The sequence below is a fragment of the Hoplias malabaricus genome, chromosome X2 (assembly GCF_029633855.1).
Source record: "Hoplias malabaricus isolate fHopMal1 chromosome X2, fHopMal1.hap1, whole genome shotgun sequence".
Lineage (NCBI taxonomy): Eukaryota > Metazoa > Chordata > Actinopteri > Characiformes > Erythrinidae > Hoplias > Hoplias malabaricus.
Genome location: NC_089819.1, coordinates 51693238 through 51712511, shown reverse-complemented (window position 1 = coordinate 51712511; position 19274 = coordinate 51693238). Strand labels below are relative to the sequence as shown.

General features: G+C 41.0%; 2 protein-coding genes across 6 annotated transcripts in view; one reads left to right on the top strand and one right to left on the bottom strand.

Moving 5' to 3' along the window:
• LOC136677470 (inositol hexakisphosphate and diphosphoinositol-pentakisphosphate kinase 2-like) overlaps positions 1-19274 on the top strand; it is a 54950-nt gene that overhangs the window by 21261 nt on the left and 14415 nt on the right. For 3 of the 4 annotated variants that reach the window (XM_066655015.1, XM_066655018.1, XM_066655017.1), the window contains 4 exons: positions 1475-1537; positions 6660-6797; positions 6962-7075; positions 7558-8096. In XM_066655015.1, coding sequence (XP_066511112.1) covers positions 1475-1537; positions 6660-6797; positions 6962-7075; positions 7558-8096 — 854 coding nt within the window. The remainder of the gene's footprint in view (positions 1-1474; positions 1538-6659; positions 6798-6961; positions 7076-7557; positions 8097-19274) is intronic. The other variant, XM_066655019.1, reaches the window with a different exon arrangement.
• The window catches only part of LOC136677469 (microtubule-associated protein 1A-like), a 48080-nt gene continuing 35834 nt past the window's right edge, over positions 7029-19274 (bottom strand). Inside the window, exons 6-8 of one of the 2 annotated variants that reach the window (XM_066655014.1) lie at positions 18718-18950; positions 18216-18389; positions 7029-7128 (exon numbers count right to left, since the gene is read on the bottom strand). In XM_066655014.1, coding sequence (XP_066511111.1) covers positions 18234-18389; positions 18718-18950 — 389 coding nt within the window. In that variant the 3' untranslated portion in view covers positions 7029-7128; positions 18216-18233. Of the gene's footprint in view, positions 7129-14449; positions 18390-18717; positions 18951-19274 lie in introns of those variants that run through there. The other variant, XM_066655013.1, reaches the window with a different exon arrangement.

Sequence of the window (19274 nt, the reverse complement as noted above, 5' to 3'; positions counted from 1 at the left end):
GATAGAAAAATAGACACGTATTTCCATTCTGGAGTCAGTGTCTTCTGGAAGACCAATCCTTCCAGAATGTTCCTAGTCTGCCCATTGTGGAAAGCATGATAGACCACAAGGTGGCACTGTGATACTGTGAAGGGCCTTTTCTCTTTTCACTGTCATTTTTCAAACGTTTTGTGTGCTGTAGTTTTACTGCAACTATGTCTGTACTCTCACAACATTCACATATCCACCTATCTGACGTTCATTCAAATCTGAGGTGAATCTCTTTATTGTGAATCACAGTATTGTGTTTTAACTGATGATTTTTTAGTCCCCTAATTATCACTACTGTCTGTACAGCTCTATAAGCATCTCCTGTTGCTCTTATTGCTCTTTATCAGTGTTATGGTGTCTGTTGAGTTGAATATATATGTGTGTGTGTGTGTGTGTGTGTGTGTGTGTGTGGGTGAAGAGAAAAATTATTAATCTCACTTTTAGGATGTTGTTCAAGTCCATCCTCCATTTTGTTCTCAGAAAGAAATGCCATCTCATAAGATGGTGTCTGACAGTACCATAGGGAAGTGCCCTGAGGCTGAATTTTAGGAAATACAGCCAGCTTTTCTTATTTCTTCCATGTTTTATTAGTCACAGTGAGGAGAATGAAGACTGCAGCAGAGAGATAGCTGGACCATTCCGCCAAATGAGTGGCTTTTTTTTTTGTCCCTTTCCAAAAATACATGCACAGCTATTTTAAAGAATGTAACAATTGTTTAAGTTAAAGCCACATGTCTTATTTTACATGTTTTACATGTCGTGTAGGGTATATATGCCTTGAATTTCATTAATAAAATTTAAATTGCAAAATTGTAAAATTTTGATAATGTTTTGTTATGAATAATTGTCATTTCCTGTGTTTTTTTACCCCCTTGTAAACACAACATTTTGCACTATTAGAGGCCACTCTTTGGTTTATTCTTTAGTGGACTCTGACTTATAGAAAAATGCAATAATGAGTTTTATGTATAAATATTTAAATATTCTGTGCATTTATTCTTTAAAAAATGGAAAGTGGGACAAAAAAAAAAGTACTCTGTTGGTAGAATATCAACATTCCTTTTTAACTTCACTATTACCTATTATCTTTACAGGCTAGCTATGTAAAGCTTTTAGATTCATATATAAAAACTACTGAAAGACATTCAGTCAACTAAACAGTGTATTGATTGCAGGGGAATTTGTAAACCAGCTTTAAACTTTTTAGCTTGTAATCACTCTCTGCTAAATGCTGCTTTTCTTGCTTACTCCCAAAGTCCCTCTAACCATATCTTGCTGTAGGTAAAACAGCAGCATAGAAACCCCCAATAAACTCCAGCACTGTCCTCTCTAATGCCCCTGAATGTCTTTCACCTTGTCTCCCGTCCAAATAAAACAGCTCCCCCATCCTCTACAGGTGCACTGCGAAAGATGGTAACACCAGTGACCTTTTTTATTTCCTCAGAGTTGTTGTCTATGCCGGCAGTAAAGCGATTTTCTGTGTCGTTTGCAAAGCATCCGACTAATGGTACGTCTGCTTCTCTTCAAGTATATTTCCACTTCCTTCCACCTCTTTTGTCTTGCATGTCTTTTTTAAAAAAAAAAATCATCTTTTTAATTTCTCTAGTGTTCACGTTTCTCTCAGTTTTCAGTTTAACATGGTCACTGCCATGTTTCCTTTAATCCTTCAACCTACACCAGTTTTATTCCGTTCCTGTCTGCCCATTCATCTGGACGATAGCACTAACACCACTCTCACATTCTGTTCTGTAACTTCCTGCGTAAGACCGTCACTCTCACCTAATGATTCAATGTTGACACGTTTCTGTTTTAAGGTTTTTTTTTTAAAGACACCAGTATTTATATTATATTCCTCAGGATGTGTGAGAATGTCTGGATATGCTTTGTGTGTGTGTGTGTGTGTGTGTTGGTCAGAGCATGCATACACGTGTTTGAAGGGGTGATGGGAGGTTTGTTGCGATGTAAATGGTTTGTGATGATGTGACTGGTCTATACATAGTCTGTTATGTTTTTATATTTAGCAGCTGCTTTTTAAATTGTTTATTGTTGTTTTTAAAAGGCTGATTTGCATAGATACTGAATTTTAGGGCCCAGACAGTTATATGATTAAAGTAAAGTAAATTAATTATATAATATATTTGCAGCTCTAAATATTAAATTATACATTGAGTCTGCTATTATAGACTGTTTATGGCTTTAGAAGAAGTACATGTTTCATACTGATAACGGATTAGTAGATAATAAATTATATTGTTAATCTATATGTAATTTTCATTAAATTAATAATGCACAGTTTTATATTTGTAGTATGTCAGACTGAGCTTAAAGATGGAGGCTTTTCCTCCTACACACACACACACACACACACACACACAAAGCTATACTGTCTCTCTAAAGTAGGCTGTAAGCCCACACAAGAAACCCACCACATGTTACTAACCAATGCCTTCCTTTAAGCATCCACTACAACCTTCATGCTGCTACTTTTTGACCAACCAAGACTGCTTTAATTTAAAGAAAGTACAGATAATAATGTACAGATAATTACTGTATAGAGATATGCACTGATACAGTGTCCATTCACTTCAAGACTGATGTGAATTTGTTAGAGGAATAGTTTATTTGTGAGGGTTTGATATGGAACTGTGCGTTGCAGAAAGTCTTTCTGTGGTTGTTATGGAAACCACTGATAATACAGCTGTAGTGCAAATGTAGACATTTTATGTGGTATGTGAAATGATGAGACCCTAAACGTCTTCTAAGAAATTGTTTCTATTTAAATAGTATTTTACAGTAGAAAATCATAATCAATACATAATAAATAATCTATAATAAAGATTTTTCCTTTTTTGCTGTATTTTAGGCCAAAAGCTTATCTCAAGACTGTTGTAAATCAGTGCCTTTTTCGATGCAACTATTTCATGTAACCGATCGGAGTATGGGAGCTTTCATTTGACTTCTGGTTTCTATTACTATACTGTTAACTGTTTTATGAAGTAAAATACAGCATTAAAACACATGAAAACATTTTTAATTAATTTAGATGCTTAACAATGCAATAAAGCAGCCATTTTGCAAAAACAGGACAGGTCATTTTTAAGGTTTTCTCATACTAACAGGGATTAACCCAGAACTACAAAGATTGCAGGCAGTAGATTGTAAGCTGTATTAAGTAAATAGATTATGATTATGATTATATTAAATAATAAAGAATCTCTATTTGTTTCCAATTATTATTGACTATTGGTAACCTTTATAAGCATTTTATAAAATTAGCTATTTATTATGTTATCTGTTGTTGTTACAGTTGTTGTTGTTGTTGCTGTTTAATCCCCTAAATTATTGATCTTACCTTGTGGTAATTAATTCCAACACAACAGCTTGTTTGGTTCTTCTGTTTTCATAATTTCGTCCCTGCCAGGTGGGCTCTCACAGTTCATTCAGGTCAGCATCTGTTATACTTATTAGGGCGCACTTTTGGCATCAACATGCGAGAACTTGTGTTCACTTATGAGCCACATAATGAAGCCTCTTCTGCTGATATTATGCTGGTTCTTTGATAGCTTGTCTCAGATAACGGGGGATATTTATTATGATGCTGCAACTGATTTGCAAGTCAGTTGCTTGGATGAATCAGATTAATAAGCATCGTGAGCTCATTCAGAGAAATGACACTGTGACGATGCTTTACACTGGAGCTACAATGCTAATGTAGCTAAGAAGCTGTGGAAGCTTAGATGCATCAAATAGCATTTTGTATGCTGTGTCAGAATCATCAAACTGCTTGGAGTTGCTCTGAAATAGACTTGCTTCTGTGGTGTCTGACACTGTATGACAAAGTGGTATCTATAAAGACAATTAGAAATAGTCAAAAAGCTAAAAACACTAGCTTCAGCAACCTTCAAGTGGTACTTTTGCTTTAAGAGGTTCTGATGTTAAATATGGGCTGTGGCCTACACTGGAACGTAGGGCTTCATTAGTGTGCTCTATAAGCAGTGGCAATGTGAAGAGCTAGAAGGCCTTCTGTGGGAAGTGCCCTTTCAGGCCGCATGTACAGTCTTAAGACTAGCAGTGTGACATCTTGCACTCTATAAATCCCTTGCAGTGACATCATCAAGCCACTCCCCTCTCCGTCCTCTCTCTTCCACACTCTGCCTCTTCTTCCTCAGACCCTCTGGAGGAGCACCAGGTAGCCCAGCTGCTAAGGCGCTTCTCCACTGACCCTAGTATCGACCACTCAGTCTTTCTGGACAGTGCTCTGGCCCACCACCTCCACCAGTGCTCCTACCACCTGCGCCTCTTTCGCAACTGGTTAATCTCCGGCCAGGACCCCCTAGAATATCTCTACGGTCAGCCAGCCCTGCTGCTACAGCGCCCCCTACTGTGTAGGGCTGCACGATAAAGGCTAAAAGGGTAATTGTGATTTGTATTGCTCAGTGTTGAAATCACAATTATTAACCCCTTTAATTATTATCATTATTATTAAGCAAATTTAGGCTAAAATCTTTTTGGATTATGGACAAAGATTATGGCTAGTTCTGAACTACTAGACAGACTTAAGCTTGGTTTGAACTTTATGACTATATACTCTATACACACACACACACACACACACACACACACACACACACACATATATAAGCTTCAGAATAAATTAATACGCAAATGGGAAGGCATATTTGCATTAGTTGACATAGTTAAAGACACTCAAGCCTTAATTAAGCCTAATCAGTCAGTCATTCTGATATATTTAATATTTTAACAAAGCTTAAAATTATGATCACAGTTATATAATATGAATTGTGCAGCCCTACTGGTGTGCCCCGCCCTTCCCTGCCATGCCCTGGCCTGTCTTGCCCTGTGTTGCTCTGTGCTGTGCTTGCAGTGAAGTGCGGCCTCGTGTCACAGCTCTCTCGGCTTGTGTGGAGCATGAACTGCTTGAGTTTTTCTTTTTCAGACTATGGCTAATGCAGCTGGTTTGAGATGTAGATTTGAAAAGCAACATTTATTGTTGTGTTTGACTGAGCTTTCAAAACTAGACGGTGTTTGGTTTGGATGTGAATTTGCTGTTGCATGTTGATGGCATTTGAATGCTCACTGAGTTACATTGAAAAAGATGCCAGTTTACACTTCAGTGTTTGAGCTGGATCACATGCTGCCAGAGGTTTAATATTGAACCACAGCAGGTGCACTTAGTTATTCAGCTTGGGGTCATGCAGCAGCACATTTGTGTTAACATTTTTTAATGTGGGCAGTGAATAAGCCTTAGGAAAATACACATAGCCATGTTAGATGTTCGATAATATGCGAATACACAAGATACTTTGTGGTGTTCAATGAAATATTGGTGTTACTTTTATTTAGAAGCATTTCATTTAAAGTCTTAAGGTTTCACAAGGTCAAGTATTGCAGGTATTATGCAAATATTATAATGATATTCATATTTTAAATGAAATGTCAAGCAACAGACCAATCAGAAAACGGCTCAAGATTTCACCTAAAATGATTGAGTACCCTAGATATGACGTTTATTGAGCAGTAGAATGGCATCAGACAAAACCAGTGTGTCACCTCGTGTACTGATGCTCACAGCTGGTGTAGAAGGCTGTATTGATTATTAAGGGAAAGTTCAGTGTTACACATCGTCGTTCACTTGTGTCTGAAGGTAGGGGATGGTGCTACACTGTGTTGATTACGTCCGCTGACAAAGATCTGAGATCTTGCTTTATTTTTGCATTCTAATACGACTTTGCTCTTTCTGCTGCACTAAAGTCTGACACAAATTTGTCACCAGACAAAATTGTTAAGTAGTGTTTAATGAAACTTAACAAGTGTGTGTGTGTGTGTGTGTGTGTGTGTGTGTGTGTGTGTGTGTGTGTGTGTGTGTGGATTGTGTCAAATGCACATTCAGAACACAGTGTCATTGTTAATATGGACTAGGTCTGCCACAATTCCTCGGATAATGAAGAAATCAATGAACTTTGCCTTGTCAGTGAATTAAAAAATTAATAGTTGGCGGTTGAGATGATGGTCATGCAGGATTTTTTATGTCACTGGACATACACATGGTATTCTAGGTTATATTCATATTTTTACTATTTGTTTTGTGTGTTTATTTATGCATGTGGTTTTATACATTCTTTATTTTTTTTGTTAAAATATTTAACAATTTTATAAAGTCACTTTATTAAGTCTCAATTTGTTGAGACTTGTTTTATTTAAAAAATTGATTACTACACACTCTTAAATATAATTGGCTGATAACATGGCATTAGAATAATCAGCGTAACCTTTATTAAGAGCCTTTAAAAGAGGTATTTATTTGGGTTGTGACACTGCCGTGACATTGCTTGGTTTCAGGTAGAATTACAAAGCTAGCCTCTTTGGTGATGATTTGAAGTGTGTGTGTGTTTGTGGGTGTGTGTGTGTGTGTGTGTGTGTGTGTGTATTCTGACCTTGCCTGTGGTCTGTAGTTCTCTCACTAACCAGGATGTGGTGGAATGTCTCATGTCTCTGCTCCATGGTGGTATATGTGTGGGTTTGTAGTCTAGCCCCTCACTCTGCTGCAGCGCAAACTGACAGCAGGGTGGGACCACTGTCTGCTCTTGTGTCTCTTCTCTTCTGTGTAGGGTTTGAAGGCTGCTCCATGGTGCCCTCTATCTACCCGCTGGAGACACTGCACAACTCCCTCTCTCTCAAACAGGTGGACAAATTCCTGACCTCAGTGTGTGAGAACGCAGGGGACTCACACAGCAGGACCACCAGAGGTAAGACCCTCATCAAAGCATCAGTCCGTTGTCCACTCATTCTACATCGGGCTCTGATTAGTATATTGATCAGATGAGATGAGCACTTACCTTACTGGCCGCATCTGTTGATGCACACTTTATCAGTTCAGTGATTTCTAGTTGTGTCTGTTTATGCCCTGCAGCTTTTTCAGCCATGTTTGACTGTCAGAACCAGCCCTCGGTGGACTCGTACATCCCACAGAGAGTGCTCTCTTCTTCTGTTTCTCTGCGCCAGCGCTCTGATCGCCCACCGTGGTGTGAGTACTACGCTCCTCAGGTCTCCTTAGTGCAAATCCATTCCCTGGATGCTCTTAAAACAATAGAAGAGGAGTGACCTGTTTGCATTTATATAATGGCGGTGTATTACCTATAATTACTGGAAAAGCCCCTGGTACTGTGTGAAAATGCTAGGGCTAACAAAACACTTATTAAGAACTGTTTATCTGGGGAAAGAATGTGTTTTATCTTGGCTAAGCAAAGCATAAAAAAATAATTAAGCAATATATTAATGTATTCTTACATTATATAAATCTGAATTTATATAATTCAATATAAAGCTGAATTTAATAGAAAATGAAACAGATGTTTGCTGAAGGACCACAGCAGGTGCCTGTATTTCTGCCTTATTCTAAAGCTAGGGGAGATCTTCAGCTTTAAGTATAGTTTTCTATAATACATATGCACAGTAGGTTTTTGCACTACGTTTGTCAGTGAAGGTGTGTGTTTTCTGTAAATGCAGACAGCAGTGGTCCTTCCAGCACAGTGTCCAGCGCCGGACCTTCGTCCCCCACCACGGCCGACACATCCCCTCGTTTCAGCTTCAGTGAGAAGGCAGCTCTTACCCCTCAGAGCAGTGAGGAGATTCACTCCTCATGCCCTCCATCAGGCCTGTCTGCTGCAGCCTCCTCCCTACCTGGGAGCCCACCCACCGATCCCGAATCTCCCAGTGCCCCTCAACCCACTGGGAATTCTCAGCTCCCAGGTTCAGAGAGTACCAGTGACCTGGCTGTGGACCTGGATGGGCCGAAGCACGAGACGGACCCCAGCCTCCCCTGCTCTGCAGTGGAAGAACTTAGCCTGCATATGGAGACAATCTGCTGCCTGCCAGGCTCTCTGCCTGTGCTCCTCGAGCTCCGGGAGAGCAGCTCAGAGGCCGGATCCAGCGCCCAGACACCTCTGACCCCAGAGGAGCCAGATGAGTTCTTCGACACCCAAGAGACAATGGAGATATGGAGGAGCAGCCCTAGAAACTTGCCTCACCCTGGTACTCCTCTAGAGGTGGGATCTCCACATGCATCTGAGCCCTAAAAGACCTGGAGCAGCTTTATTTCACACAGTAGATGCCGGGTCCAGTTACAGGGCCGCGTTTTTGAGTTTTCCCTTACCTAGTTTCTGCTCAGTTTTCACCGGTCTACACATTTCTTTTTAAAAATCCACTCTGTCCTTACTTTTCCAAAGTTAGCTAAAGGTTGTTCTAATTGGGGTGATCTACATTTTCAGGGTTAGGCTGGTAACATGTTCTAAAAATATATGCACCATTACAGACATGCATGAATGATATGACATTGGAGAGAAATCCTAAAACCATTACTACACCCTTTTGCATCTAGAACACATGACTGAACTGGTTAGCATATTAGCAAGATCTTCGGGTACTGGGTCTTAGACACTACTGGAGCTGGATTAAGTTGTACCAAAAGCCCAAATTACCCCAGATTTCGTAGACAGAGACAGTGTGTGTGTACTCTAATTTTCTCAACAAATCTTACATGCAGTAACAATAAAAAAACACCACACGTAACAACTTACGTTAGCAAGTTAAGGCAAGTTGGATTGGAACAGGTCTAATATAACTGAGGGTGATTACATAGATTCATACGGCATTAAAAACAAGGATCTCTAATCTAAAGTTAATTTTTCCTAACTGTGAAAACACAAAAATGTACAAAGCATGGGGTCCCCTGTATTGGGACTGAGATTCACAGCCTCTAATATATAAATGTGTGTCCTGTGCCCCTGCAGTGCTGATCCATGCTCTTGTATTAGTGCCTCTGTGATGTCTAGCTAAGTCCCATACAACCCATTCATGGCCCTAAAGGCAGACGGAAAACCCAGTACCAGCCAATAAGCAGAATGGTCAGATGAAGACGTTCTAAAATGAAAGCCTTTTCTGTTCGTGACCTGTTCCTGTATCTGTGTTTCGCTTCAGTATGAGGTCCTGGTGCACAAAAATACTCAAACAACAGATGTTCAATGTGAGAATAAACTGTGCCGCTGTCGTAACAAAACTTCAAATGCTGTAACATTTTACTAAAGGCCAGCTTTCACAAGGCCACTCGAGACCATAACATGCCTGACACAATTAAAACTGACATCTGTTTGACTGGGGTGCCACGGTGGAGCAGTAGGTAGGTGTCGCGGGCACACAGCTCCAGGGACCTGGAGGTTGTGGGTTTGAGTCCCGCTCCGGGTGACTGTCTGTGAGGAGTGTGGTGTGTTCTCCCTGTGTTCGCGTGGGTTTCCTCCGGGTGACTGTCTGTGAGGAGTGTGGTGTGTTCTCCCTGTGTCTGCGTGGGTTTCCTCCGGGTAACTGTCTGTGAGGAGTGTGGTGTGTTCTCCCTGTGTCTGCGTGGGTTTCCTCGGGTGACTGTGTGAGGAGTGTGGTGTGTTCTCCCTGTGTCTGCGTGGGTTTCCTCCGGGTGACTGTCTGTAAGGAGTGTGGTGTGTTCTCCCTGTGTCTGTATGGGTTTCCTCCGGGTGACTGTCTGTGAGGAGTGTGGTGTGTTCTCCCTGTGTCTGCGTGGGTTTCCTCGGGTGACTGTGTGAGGAGTGTGGTGTGTTCTCCCTGTGTCTGCGTGGGTTTCCTCGGGTGACTGTCTGTAAGGAGTGTGGTGTGTTCTCCCTGTGTCTGCGTGGGTTTCCTCGGGTGACTGTCTGTAAGGAGTGTGGTGTGTTCTCCCTGTGTCTGCGTGGGTTTCCTCGGGTGACTGTGTGAGGAGTGTGGTGTGTTCTCCCTGTGTCTGCGTGGGTTTTCTCGGGTGACTGTCTGTGAGGAGTGTGGTGTGTTCTCCCTGTGTCTGTGTGGGTTTCCTCCAGGTGCTCCGGTTTCCTCCCACAGTCCAAAAACACACGTTGGTAGGTGGATTAGTGAGTCAAAAGGACTCAAAACAGGAGAGAGTTTGATGGAAACGATGCAGATTGAGGTAGAGTACCTAACTAAAGGTGAGTGACTGTGACAAGCCCAATCTGTAAGGTGCTTCTTTTCTAAAAAACTGTCAAAATGGAAAAACCGAGTTAGAAGGGTTTGTTACGACAGTGACGATGATCATTTACACATGCTCTGCTTGCGAGTGTCAAATCTGTTACTGTTGCTACAAGTGCAGTAGTTTAATGGCCAGTGATCAAAGCTGTAAGTTGCACTGAAAATGTATGCGGTTCAATATAATTGTCTTTCTCTTTTTTGTGAAGATACTGCCTACATATTTCCACCTAAAAATATCCACCTCTCTTTTCTTTTTGGCTGATTTTGGTACTTGAGGTTTTTTCTTTTGAGAAACAATACTAAAGTATATTTTCGTACAGCACATCATCAGGTCCTGATATTCTTCACGAATCCTCTTTTGATGTCGTTTGCTGCCATTTTCATGCATTTGGCTGATGACTTCACTGCAGATTCCCTTCCCTCGCTGTACAGTGTGGATGGAGGAATTAAACCTAGTACATAACCTACTGAAAACATAATTCCTTTTATTGATTATTTTGTTTGTCTGTTTGCCAAAGCTTCCAATACCACTCTCATAACTTATTTAATACGTCACCTGCATATCTGTGTTCTATAAATATTTATCAGCTAATGCAAAGCATATTTTAATATAGAGACATAAATAGTCTCTTCTTTTTTCAATTTTATATTTTTGTAAAACATAGTATTACCACGGTTTTATTGAGCGAATAAGCTCCTTATTTACATCATGGCAATTTCTGATTCACTCGCTCTGGCTTCGTGGAGTCCAGCTCGGTCAAATCCGGTGTGATTAGCTTAACTCTACATGTGCACAGAGGGTGTTGCATTTCGAAGTAAGATTCTGTTCTTACTTACTTTTTATTGTTTTTACTGTACAGTCAAAAGCTTACAAATGGGGAAAGGTTATTATTTAATCAGTGAAGTAAGCTGCTTCCCCGAGGTTTACACTGTAAAATGCTTTGATGTCTTGTGACATGCACAGATGATTCGTCTACATTAAGGGAAGATAAATGATTATTTACACTTACCTTTAACCTGTACCTGAACTCTAGACTCTAGCGGGCATTAGTACTGTGAGTGGAGGTTGCTATTTCGCTGATCTATGACCAGCCTTTCATACTTCTTTAACCCTTAAATAAAACTAGAAAGGAGTGACACAATGTTTGTTTGCTGAACTGACAGACTACATTTCATAGTAAATTTACAACAGTCTTTTACGGAATTTCACCAAAACTTGAGCATTGCAGTGAAGCTTGGAGATGATCCATATAAATGTTTAATTGACTCAATCACTGACACTGAAGCCCTTTTGGATCCCACCTCAAAGACATAGTGCTGCTGGTTCTCTGTACGCAGTCTGTGCAGTTGTATAGAAGTGGTATATTTTCAGTGTCCCAACTGTAATGGCGTTGTTTGTCTACACAAAATGTTATAAATAAAAGTGGATGTGAGTTGTTTTGTGCGAGTTTAATTCCTGAATGGTTTTAACATGAAATGTCAGATATGCTGTAAGTAACCCCTCCTTTAGTAGTAGCAGCCAACTGACTGTAGATGATCAAATATTAATATCATAATAAATAATAGATACAGAAACGCTGATCACATTTTGGGGCGGCATGGTGGAGCAGCAGGTAGGTGTCGAAGTCACGCAGCTCCAGGGACCTGGAGGTTGTGGGTTTGATTCCCGCTCTGGGTGACTGACTGTGAGGAGTGTGGTGTGTTCTCCCTGTGTCTGCGTGGGTTTCCTCCGGGTGACTGTCTGTGAGAAGTGTGGTGTGTTCTCCCTTTGTCTGCGTGGGTTTCCTCCGGGTGACTGTCTGTGAGGAGTGTGGTGTGTTCTCCCTGTGTCTGCGTGGGTTTCCTCCGGGTGCTCCGGTTTCCCCCCACAGTCCAAAAACACATGTTGGTAGGTGGATTGGCAACTTAAAAGTGTCTGTAGGTGTGAGTAAACGTGTGTGTGTTGCCCTGTGAAGGACTGGCGCCCTCTCCAGGGTGTGTTCCTGCCTTGCGTCCAATGATTCCAGGTAGGCTCTGGACCCACCGCGACCCTGAACTGGATAAGGGTTACAGAGAATGATCACATTTGCTTAGAGGTCATTTATTATTAAAGTTTTACACAATCATTTGTGTCCTTTTAAAAAACAGACTGTTTGTGTTTAAGACTGATGTGAGTAAATGACCTCTCTTCTGATTGGCTAAACAGAAATGTGGTGTCACAAATCAGTGAATTTCAAACACAGACGTTTTGCAGCTGAATTTCCACTAATATCTGAAATAAACTTAGTTCAAAAAGTGATAATGACCTTCAGGTTTTGTCTTAATGTTAAGCTTAGACTTTCTAGAAGACTGGCCCTGTTTCATGTTTGTAGTGGAGCCTACATAGCGTCTTACTATCACACGCTACAAGGTGAAACTGGGAATGTGTGCAATACAGTCTCAGTATCATTGGTATCAGCAACGGCCACCCAAAAACCCGTTCTTCCATTTACTGGGCATCAGAAACAGTGGGGCCTTGTGACTGGCATTGACCCTGAACCCGACACAGACACAAGACCTTTGTTCGTCTCCATTCATGTAGCTGGATAAAAGGTGACCAGGGCGGTGATGTCATGGCCATATTTATTCATGTTTTGCCAGCCCAGTTTCTATAGGTGGAGGGCAACCACTGGGTTGCACTGCCCTATAGCCTCCACAGTCCTGGGGAACTTTATACCCCATTAGCTAACTCTTGGCAGAGGGCATGGAGACCTTAGAATCACATGTTGCTGTCCAGAGTGACCCTTCCCGGTAAATTCCTTTCTGTGGAGATTATACAAGCTGCGTCCGCAGTGTGAAGTAAAGCAGCTGAATTCACTAGTTATAAGAAGTGCTCACAAACTCTGGAAACTAGGTTGTAAGTGAGTACCATGATTTAAAGTGTGGTGTATAAGACGCTCCTCAGTGTAGTCTGGGTTTTGTGTCCAAACTACAATGAATCTGCTGTGCCTCGGTGACCTCACACATCCGTATAAAAATGTAAAAGCTTTGGCACTAACACTTCAAAAAAGGAGAGAACGATAGAGGAACGCCTAACCATTTCATTCTGGGTAAGGATTATTAAATTATACAACGCAAGTAACACAGTTAAAGCCACTTATCAGATTACAAAGCCATTGTCCAAAGGATACATTTCCTGTCTGCCTCCTTAACACGGTCTGTTCACTTACTGCTTCTCTACTTTAGTAATGGTTGCTTTATATTAGGGCAGCAGTTAGTGACACAGTCATACGGCTCCAGGGACCTGGAGGTTGTGGGTTCGAAACCCGCTCCGGGTGACTGTCTGTGAGGAGTGTGGTGTGTTCTCCCTGTGTCTGCGTGGGTTTCCTCCAGGTGACTGTCTGTGAGGAGTGTGGTGTGTTTTCCTTGTGTCTGCGTGGGTTTCCTCCGGGTGACTGTCTGTGAGGAGTGTGGTGTGTTCTCCCTGTGTCTGTGTGGGTTTCCTCCGGGTGACTGTCTGTGAGGAGTGTGGTGTGTTCTCCCTGTGTCTGTGTGGGTTTCCTCCGGGTGACTGTCTGTGAGGAGTGTGGTGTGTTCTCCCTGTGTCTGTGTGGGTTTCCTCCGGGTGACTGTCTGTGAGGAGTGTGGTGTGTTCTCCCTGTGTCCTCATGGGTTTTCTCCGGGTGCTCCGGTTTCCTCCCACAGTCCAAAAACACACATTGGTAGGTGGATTGGTGACTCAAAAGTGTCCGTAGGTGTGTGTGTGTGTGTGTGTGTGTTGCCCTGTGAAGGACTGGCGCCCCCTCCAGGGTGTATTCCCACCTTGTGCCCAATGATTCCAGGTAGGCTCTGGACCCACCGCGACCCTGAACTGGATAAGGATTACAGATAATGAATGAATGCTTTATACTAGTTTTCGATTATTTTGAACTACAGTTTGTACTTCGTTGCCAAAAACTGTGTCACTTACCCCAGCCCTTATAGCAGTAAGAGAGCCTGGAATATCTGCATTATTCTACTGCACTGACCTGGGAGGAGATGCAGAGATAATTTAGGTCTCTGTCTCACTTTCATCCAAGCAGCATTGCGTAACTGTTGATCTACCCCATTTGAGACCCCACTGGGGATTAGTCTCTCTCTCTTCCTTTCGTTCTCCCTTGCTGTCCTCTAACACGCTGTGGACAACATACAGAAAGCTTAGACTTAGTTCGTTAGTTATATATTACTGCGTTCTCTTAGTTTTGCACAGAGCTGTAGGCATTTTATCTTCATTGAAATGTGGGTTTGAGTATCTTTTTTATAAGTGCAGATGTACTAAGGAAGGACCTTCGTTTTTAAGAGTGTAAGAGAATTAAAAATCTCACGTGTGTGTGTCATTACACCGTCACAGAAAACCAAAAGCTGTGCAGTCTTTTCAATGACTCTATTTTATTGTTGATCACCAGGTTTACTCTTTAACAACAAATCGGTAGATATCCTACGTTAAGAGAAAATTGTAAAGAAAGATACAGGATATTGCACATAAAAATAACCGAAAATAAACAGAAGCACAGAGCAAAAATAACTTCAAAAAAAAGAGAAGAAGAGAAGGAAAATATGAGAACAAAAAGAGTACACAGTTTCTTCTTTAAAACACCGCACAGACAAAATGACAGCGCGGCTGGGTTATAGGTGCCATCGAGACCATTGAGACACTTAGCATTTAAATATATATCTTTAAAATAGTACTTCATTTAATATCGTTATTAACTAGAACATACATTTTTCAAATTGAAGATCACATGCAGAAACTAGCTAGGCTGAATGGAATGCATTAACTGAATGGTTGGAGTCGAGTAATGATGCGGAGAACTGAAGGATGCCTTGCACAGCACACGGGTGATTTCTCTTTTTAGTTTCTTTTTGTATATTTTAGGTTGTTTATTTTCTCTCAAAAACAGACACTTATAAACCTTGGATAGAAAAGACGATCAGTGGTTTGGTCACTGGATCTGGCAGTCAGGTGCACGTTGGTGTGTTTGAATAGTTTGTTTTGGTCTGCTGAAGTTGCTGTAGCCTTTGTTAAGTTGAACGGATGAAGCTGTGACTTACGGTCCATGGAGACTCAAGAGGACATTAAGGACAATGTGCTCTGTATGTTAGCGGCAAGCATCTCCTCTTAGCACTTTAAAAATATCACCGGTGTCCAATTAAAATCACGTCTCTCCGTCTTCGCCGACTGTTATTTTATACACCGTTTGAACCCAGCGGCTATCCTTCACGGTGTCATTTCATGATGACCATTAGAAAGGCTCCAAAATGACTTTGAATTAAATCGTTTTTACATTGTCTTCTATTGAAAGTACATAAGTTTTTATCCTTCTGTTACTATTTTGGGAGATACATGTTTTTAATTGGACAGCGATGTTATGCAGCAGATCAAAAGTTACAGCTCACAGTAAACAACTAAGGAACATTCGTCCAGACACATTTCTGTCAGCTAGAAGTTAATGGCCCATAATAAACAGCTGGACATGCTCCGTAGTCCTTTCTGGAAATAAATGTGCGATACAGAATAAAGTAGCACTATTGCCTTTTCAAATGAACCACTTTTGCAGTTAAATTAACCCACTGGTGTGTTTTATTTTGGTCCATAAAAATGCAAATGCAAATCTGCATTTAAAAATGAGTGCAAATCTGAAGAAAACAGAGCCAGCCATGTGGCTTAAAAGTGTTTTTTTTTTGTCATTTACTAGGGTGACCAGACGTCCTCTTTTACCCGGACATGTCCTCTTTTTTAGACTTAAAAAAACGTCCGGGCGGAATTTCACAAACGTCCATTTTGTTTTTCTAGAGCTTACATAGAACTTTGAGAAGTTTCGTTCACAAACTAGTCCCGCCCTCCCCTACTCCGATTGGTTCGCTTGAGTGAGAAGGGGGCGTGGTGAAGTAGCCTAAAATCTCCTGATTGGACGGTCTGCCTCTAGAGCTACCGTTATTGGTCGATAACCTTCTCTGTAAACATTTAATTGGTCAGTCTGCACGTCAGTAGTCCTTGTTTACGTCAGGCAAAGCTTGTATACCTACCACCCCCACCTCCGAGACGCATGTCCTCTTTTTCACCATCTCAGATCTGGTCACCCTACATTTATCTTATTTATTAATTTAGTCAGAAAGGAACTTATAAAATTACAAGAAAAGGGAAAGGGAAAGGGTTTGAAAATGTATGAACAAATTCCACTGGGCACTGTTAGACGTTCATCCATGATATGACTAACCCATTCAGATCGAGCTCTGTGGCCTCATTTGTTCCCTTCGTACTGGACATAAATAGGCTACAATCACATCATTTGTCCCTGGCCCAGAGGGAAATGGAAAGGTACATATCTTGAGTGAGAGCTGTGACATGCCAAATCTAGGGAAGGGAAAGGACAACAGAAGGCTGTTGTAATTTATCAGTTCAATAAATCAAAGCATATTCATCAGCCATTTTTTTTTCATCATGGACTCTTGGCAATATACACACATGCATTTCATACAGCTGTGTTTTCTATTGTTAGTACGTCTTAAGGAGAAAAAGAGTCCCTTCAAAGTCATTCAGATCCACCCCATTTCATATCCACCGTCTCTCATTTGATTCACATTATCTACACATGGTTTTGTAAATATGCAAATGAGCAGTTCTTCCAGTCTTTGTAATATTTGGAAGACATTTGGGGAAAGGGTCTTTTCATTTCTGGCCGTTTCATTAAAGTCAATGATGATGATATAAATTAAGCAACGCAGCTCTAACAGAAAATGCCAACACCACTGTAATTTACTTCCAAATGTTCCAAATATACAGTAAATCCTCAATCAGTACTGAACTGAACAGTAATCCAAGACAAACACAAGCCCTGGCAGTGACCATTAAGATGTTGGTAGGTGCCACAATGTGCTTTTTCATCGCCCCAAACAAACTCAATAAAATCCTGTAAATTCTTGCTGTCTTTCTACGACTCGTCGCAAACAATGCAACCTTATGCTAGTTTTACACCACACACGCTTTCTTTACCAACATCCGAGTTTAAAAACGCTCTGCATTCAGTCGTTTAGCTCGCAGTCACTCTATTGCAGTTCCTTTGGCTTTAAACCACCTCGGTCTCACTCTTTTCCCCACCTTTTGTCAGCCTTATTTACAACGCACTGAGTAAAATGAAAGGAATTAAAGTGCAGTTGACTTTAATGAGAATATTTCGCAAATAGAGAAACACTTAAAATACAATGTAATAAAATAACAATTACAAGACCCCTTTTGTCCTTCAATAAAATCTAAAAATAATAATTAGCTCTGTTAGTGTACATCTCTTACAGCACAGGTTATTATGCATCAGTAAACACTGACTTAGCCTAACCGCACACCTAAACCTATTTCTTCACTTTTACATTAAGACAGAAAACAGTAGAGTAGACACGTTTTTGCCTCGTTTTATTTGATTCTCTGCGTGTGAGGTCCTCTCTGTTTGATTAAAGGTACGAAACTAACAGTATACAGTATTGTTACCACACCACAGTCAGTCTGTGTGTTGGTTTTAAGAGCTAAATAAGCCACTGAGCACATCCCCAGAATAAGCTTCTCAAAGCACTGAAAGCATGACATCTACACAGTGGTCAATGCATCTATTACTGCTGCTGTAATCAGAGAGTTAACGTGATTAAAACATGATTGCCTCTGTAGTGTGTGTGTATGTGTGCGCGAAAGAGCAGATAGGTGTGCAGCAGAGTGATGTATCAACCACACAGGAATAAATAAAAGATCATTCAGTTTTACCAGGGGCTGCTGTAAATTGAAGAACTGTAAACTGTTTTCTTGTACTTTTTAAAAGTAGGAATTGTGAATAAGACATTTAGATGGACCAAAAGAAAGATTTGGAAGATTGCCTTTGTATTTTATACCAACCCAGGCTTAAAGGGAGATAATAACATTGAAAATTCAAAAGTTAAAGGCACATCCTCCTAGTGTTTTATAATAATAATAATAATAATAATAATAATCATAATATTTATTTAAGTTAGGGACTCATTGGAGTCAGCATCAGTTTTGGACAAACAGAGACTATGGAGGACTTTCACTGGTCTGACTTTTATGAATTTAGAGCTTAATACTCTGAATAAACCACAGATAAGGCTGTAAGGGACCATTCGAGAAAAGTGTGAACCTGGGAGCCGTGGCAGGTTTAAAACTCAATCTTGCAGGCGGGGAAAGACTCGTCCTGCATCACCACAGTGCTGCTGCTGGCCAGAACCATGATGTTCAGCTCCTGCTGCTTCTCGTGTGTCTGCTGATACCATTCCCTCATCACCTCGGTGTCATGGGTGGGGATCAACGTCACCTAAAGCAGGACAGAGGGATACGTTCATTATGTTCTTTGCTAGTGTTTGGTTAAAAGTAACTACCTTTTTATTTCTTTTATTGCTTAAAAATGACACTTTTAATGTTAGTACATAGTATATGCTTTATAGTATTGGTGTGTAGTACACGATTAGGCGATTAGGACGTGCTAACGCCATAAACTAGCATTTAGCATCTTAGCATTTGGTCATGTAAAAGCCCGATTGTCTGGTACGTTCCTTTATCATGGTTAACAAAGTAACAGATGAACGGGCACCTTGTTCTAGATCCTTCGCTGAACAAACATCATGCCTTGTGTAATGCTGTACCTGTAAATTAGATCCCCACTGTGACTTTCCCTCCAGCAAAGCGTCCAGGACCACGCGGCTAGGCTCCCCACTGCTGGAGTCGTTCCCGCTCACTACGTAATAAGCAGAGCGCACACGTTTGAAGAACTCCTGGTCAACGTTTTTAGCACTGCAGTGGTTGGGAATGTAGGCCAGGTCCACGTAGATGGGAGCACCAGGGGGAGCAGCGGAACTGGATTTCGCAGCGTTTGAAACTGTTGATAAAAATGCTTTGCTTTAATTAGAGTTCACAATGCCACATAAACAGTGATAAATCACAAGTAAGTTGATCCTTACCAACAGTCATTAGAGGCTGGAAAAACCTTAGAAATCTACAGTCACCTCAGGGTTATGTGCCTTGTTTATGGGTCCTTCGGTGATGAATGTTAAGGGAGGATAAAAAACTCTTAGTTCACTCCCCACACCTGATTTTTCTTCATGTTCTCGAGATTGAGCTGGTGACATTTCCACAGCTCTAACAGCCTGGATTACTATTGACCTACAGCCGTTATTATAAATAATTTTGTCTAATATTTTTA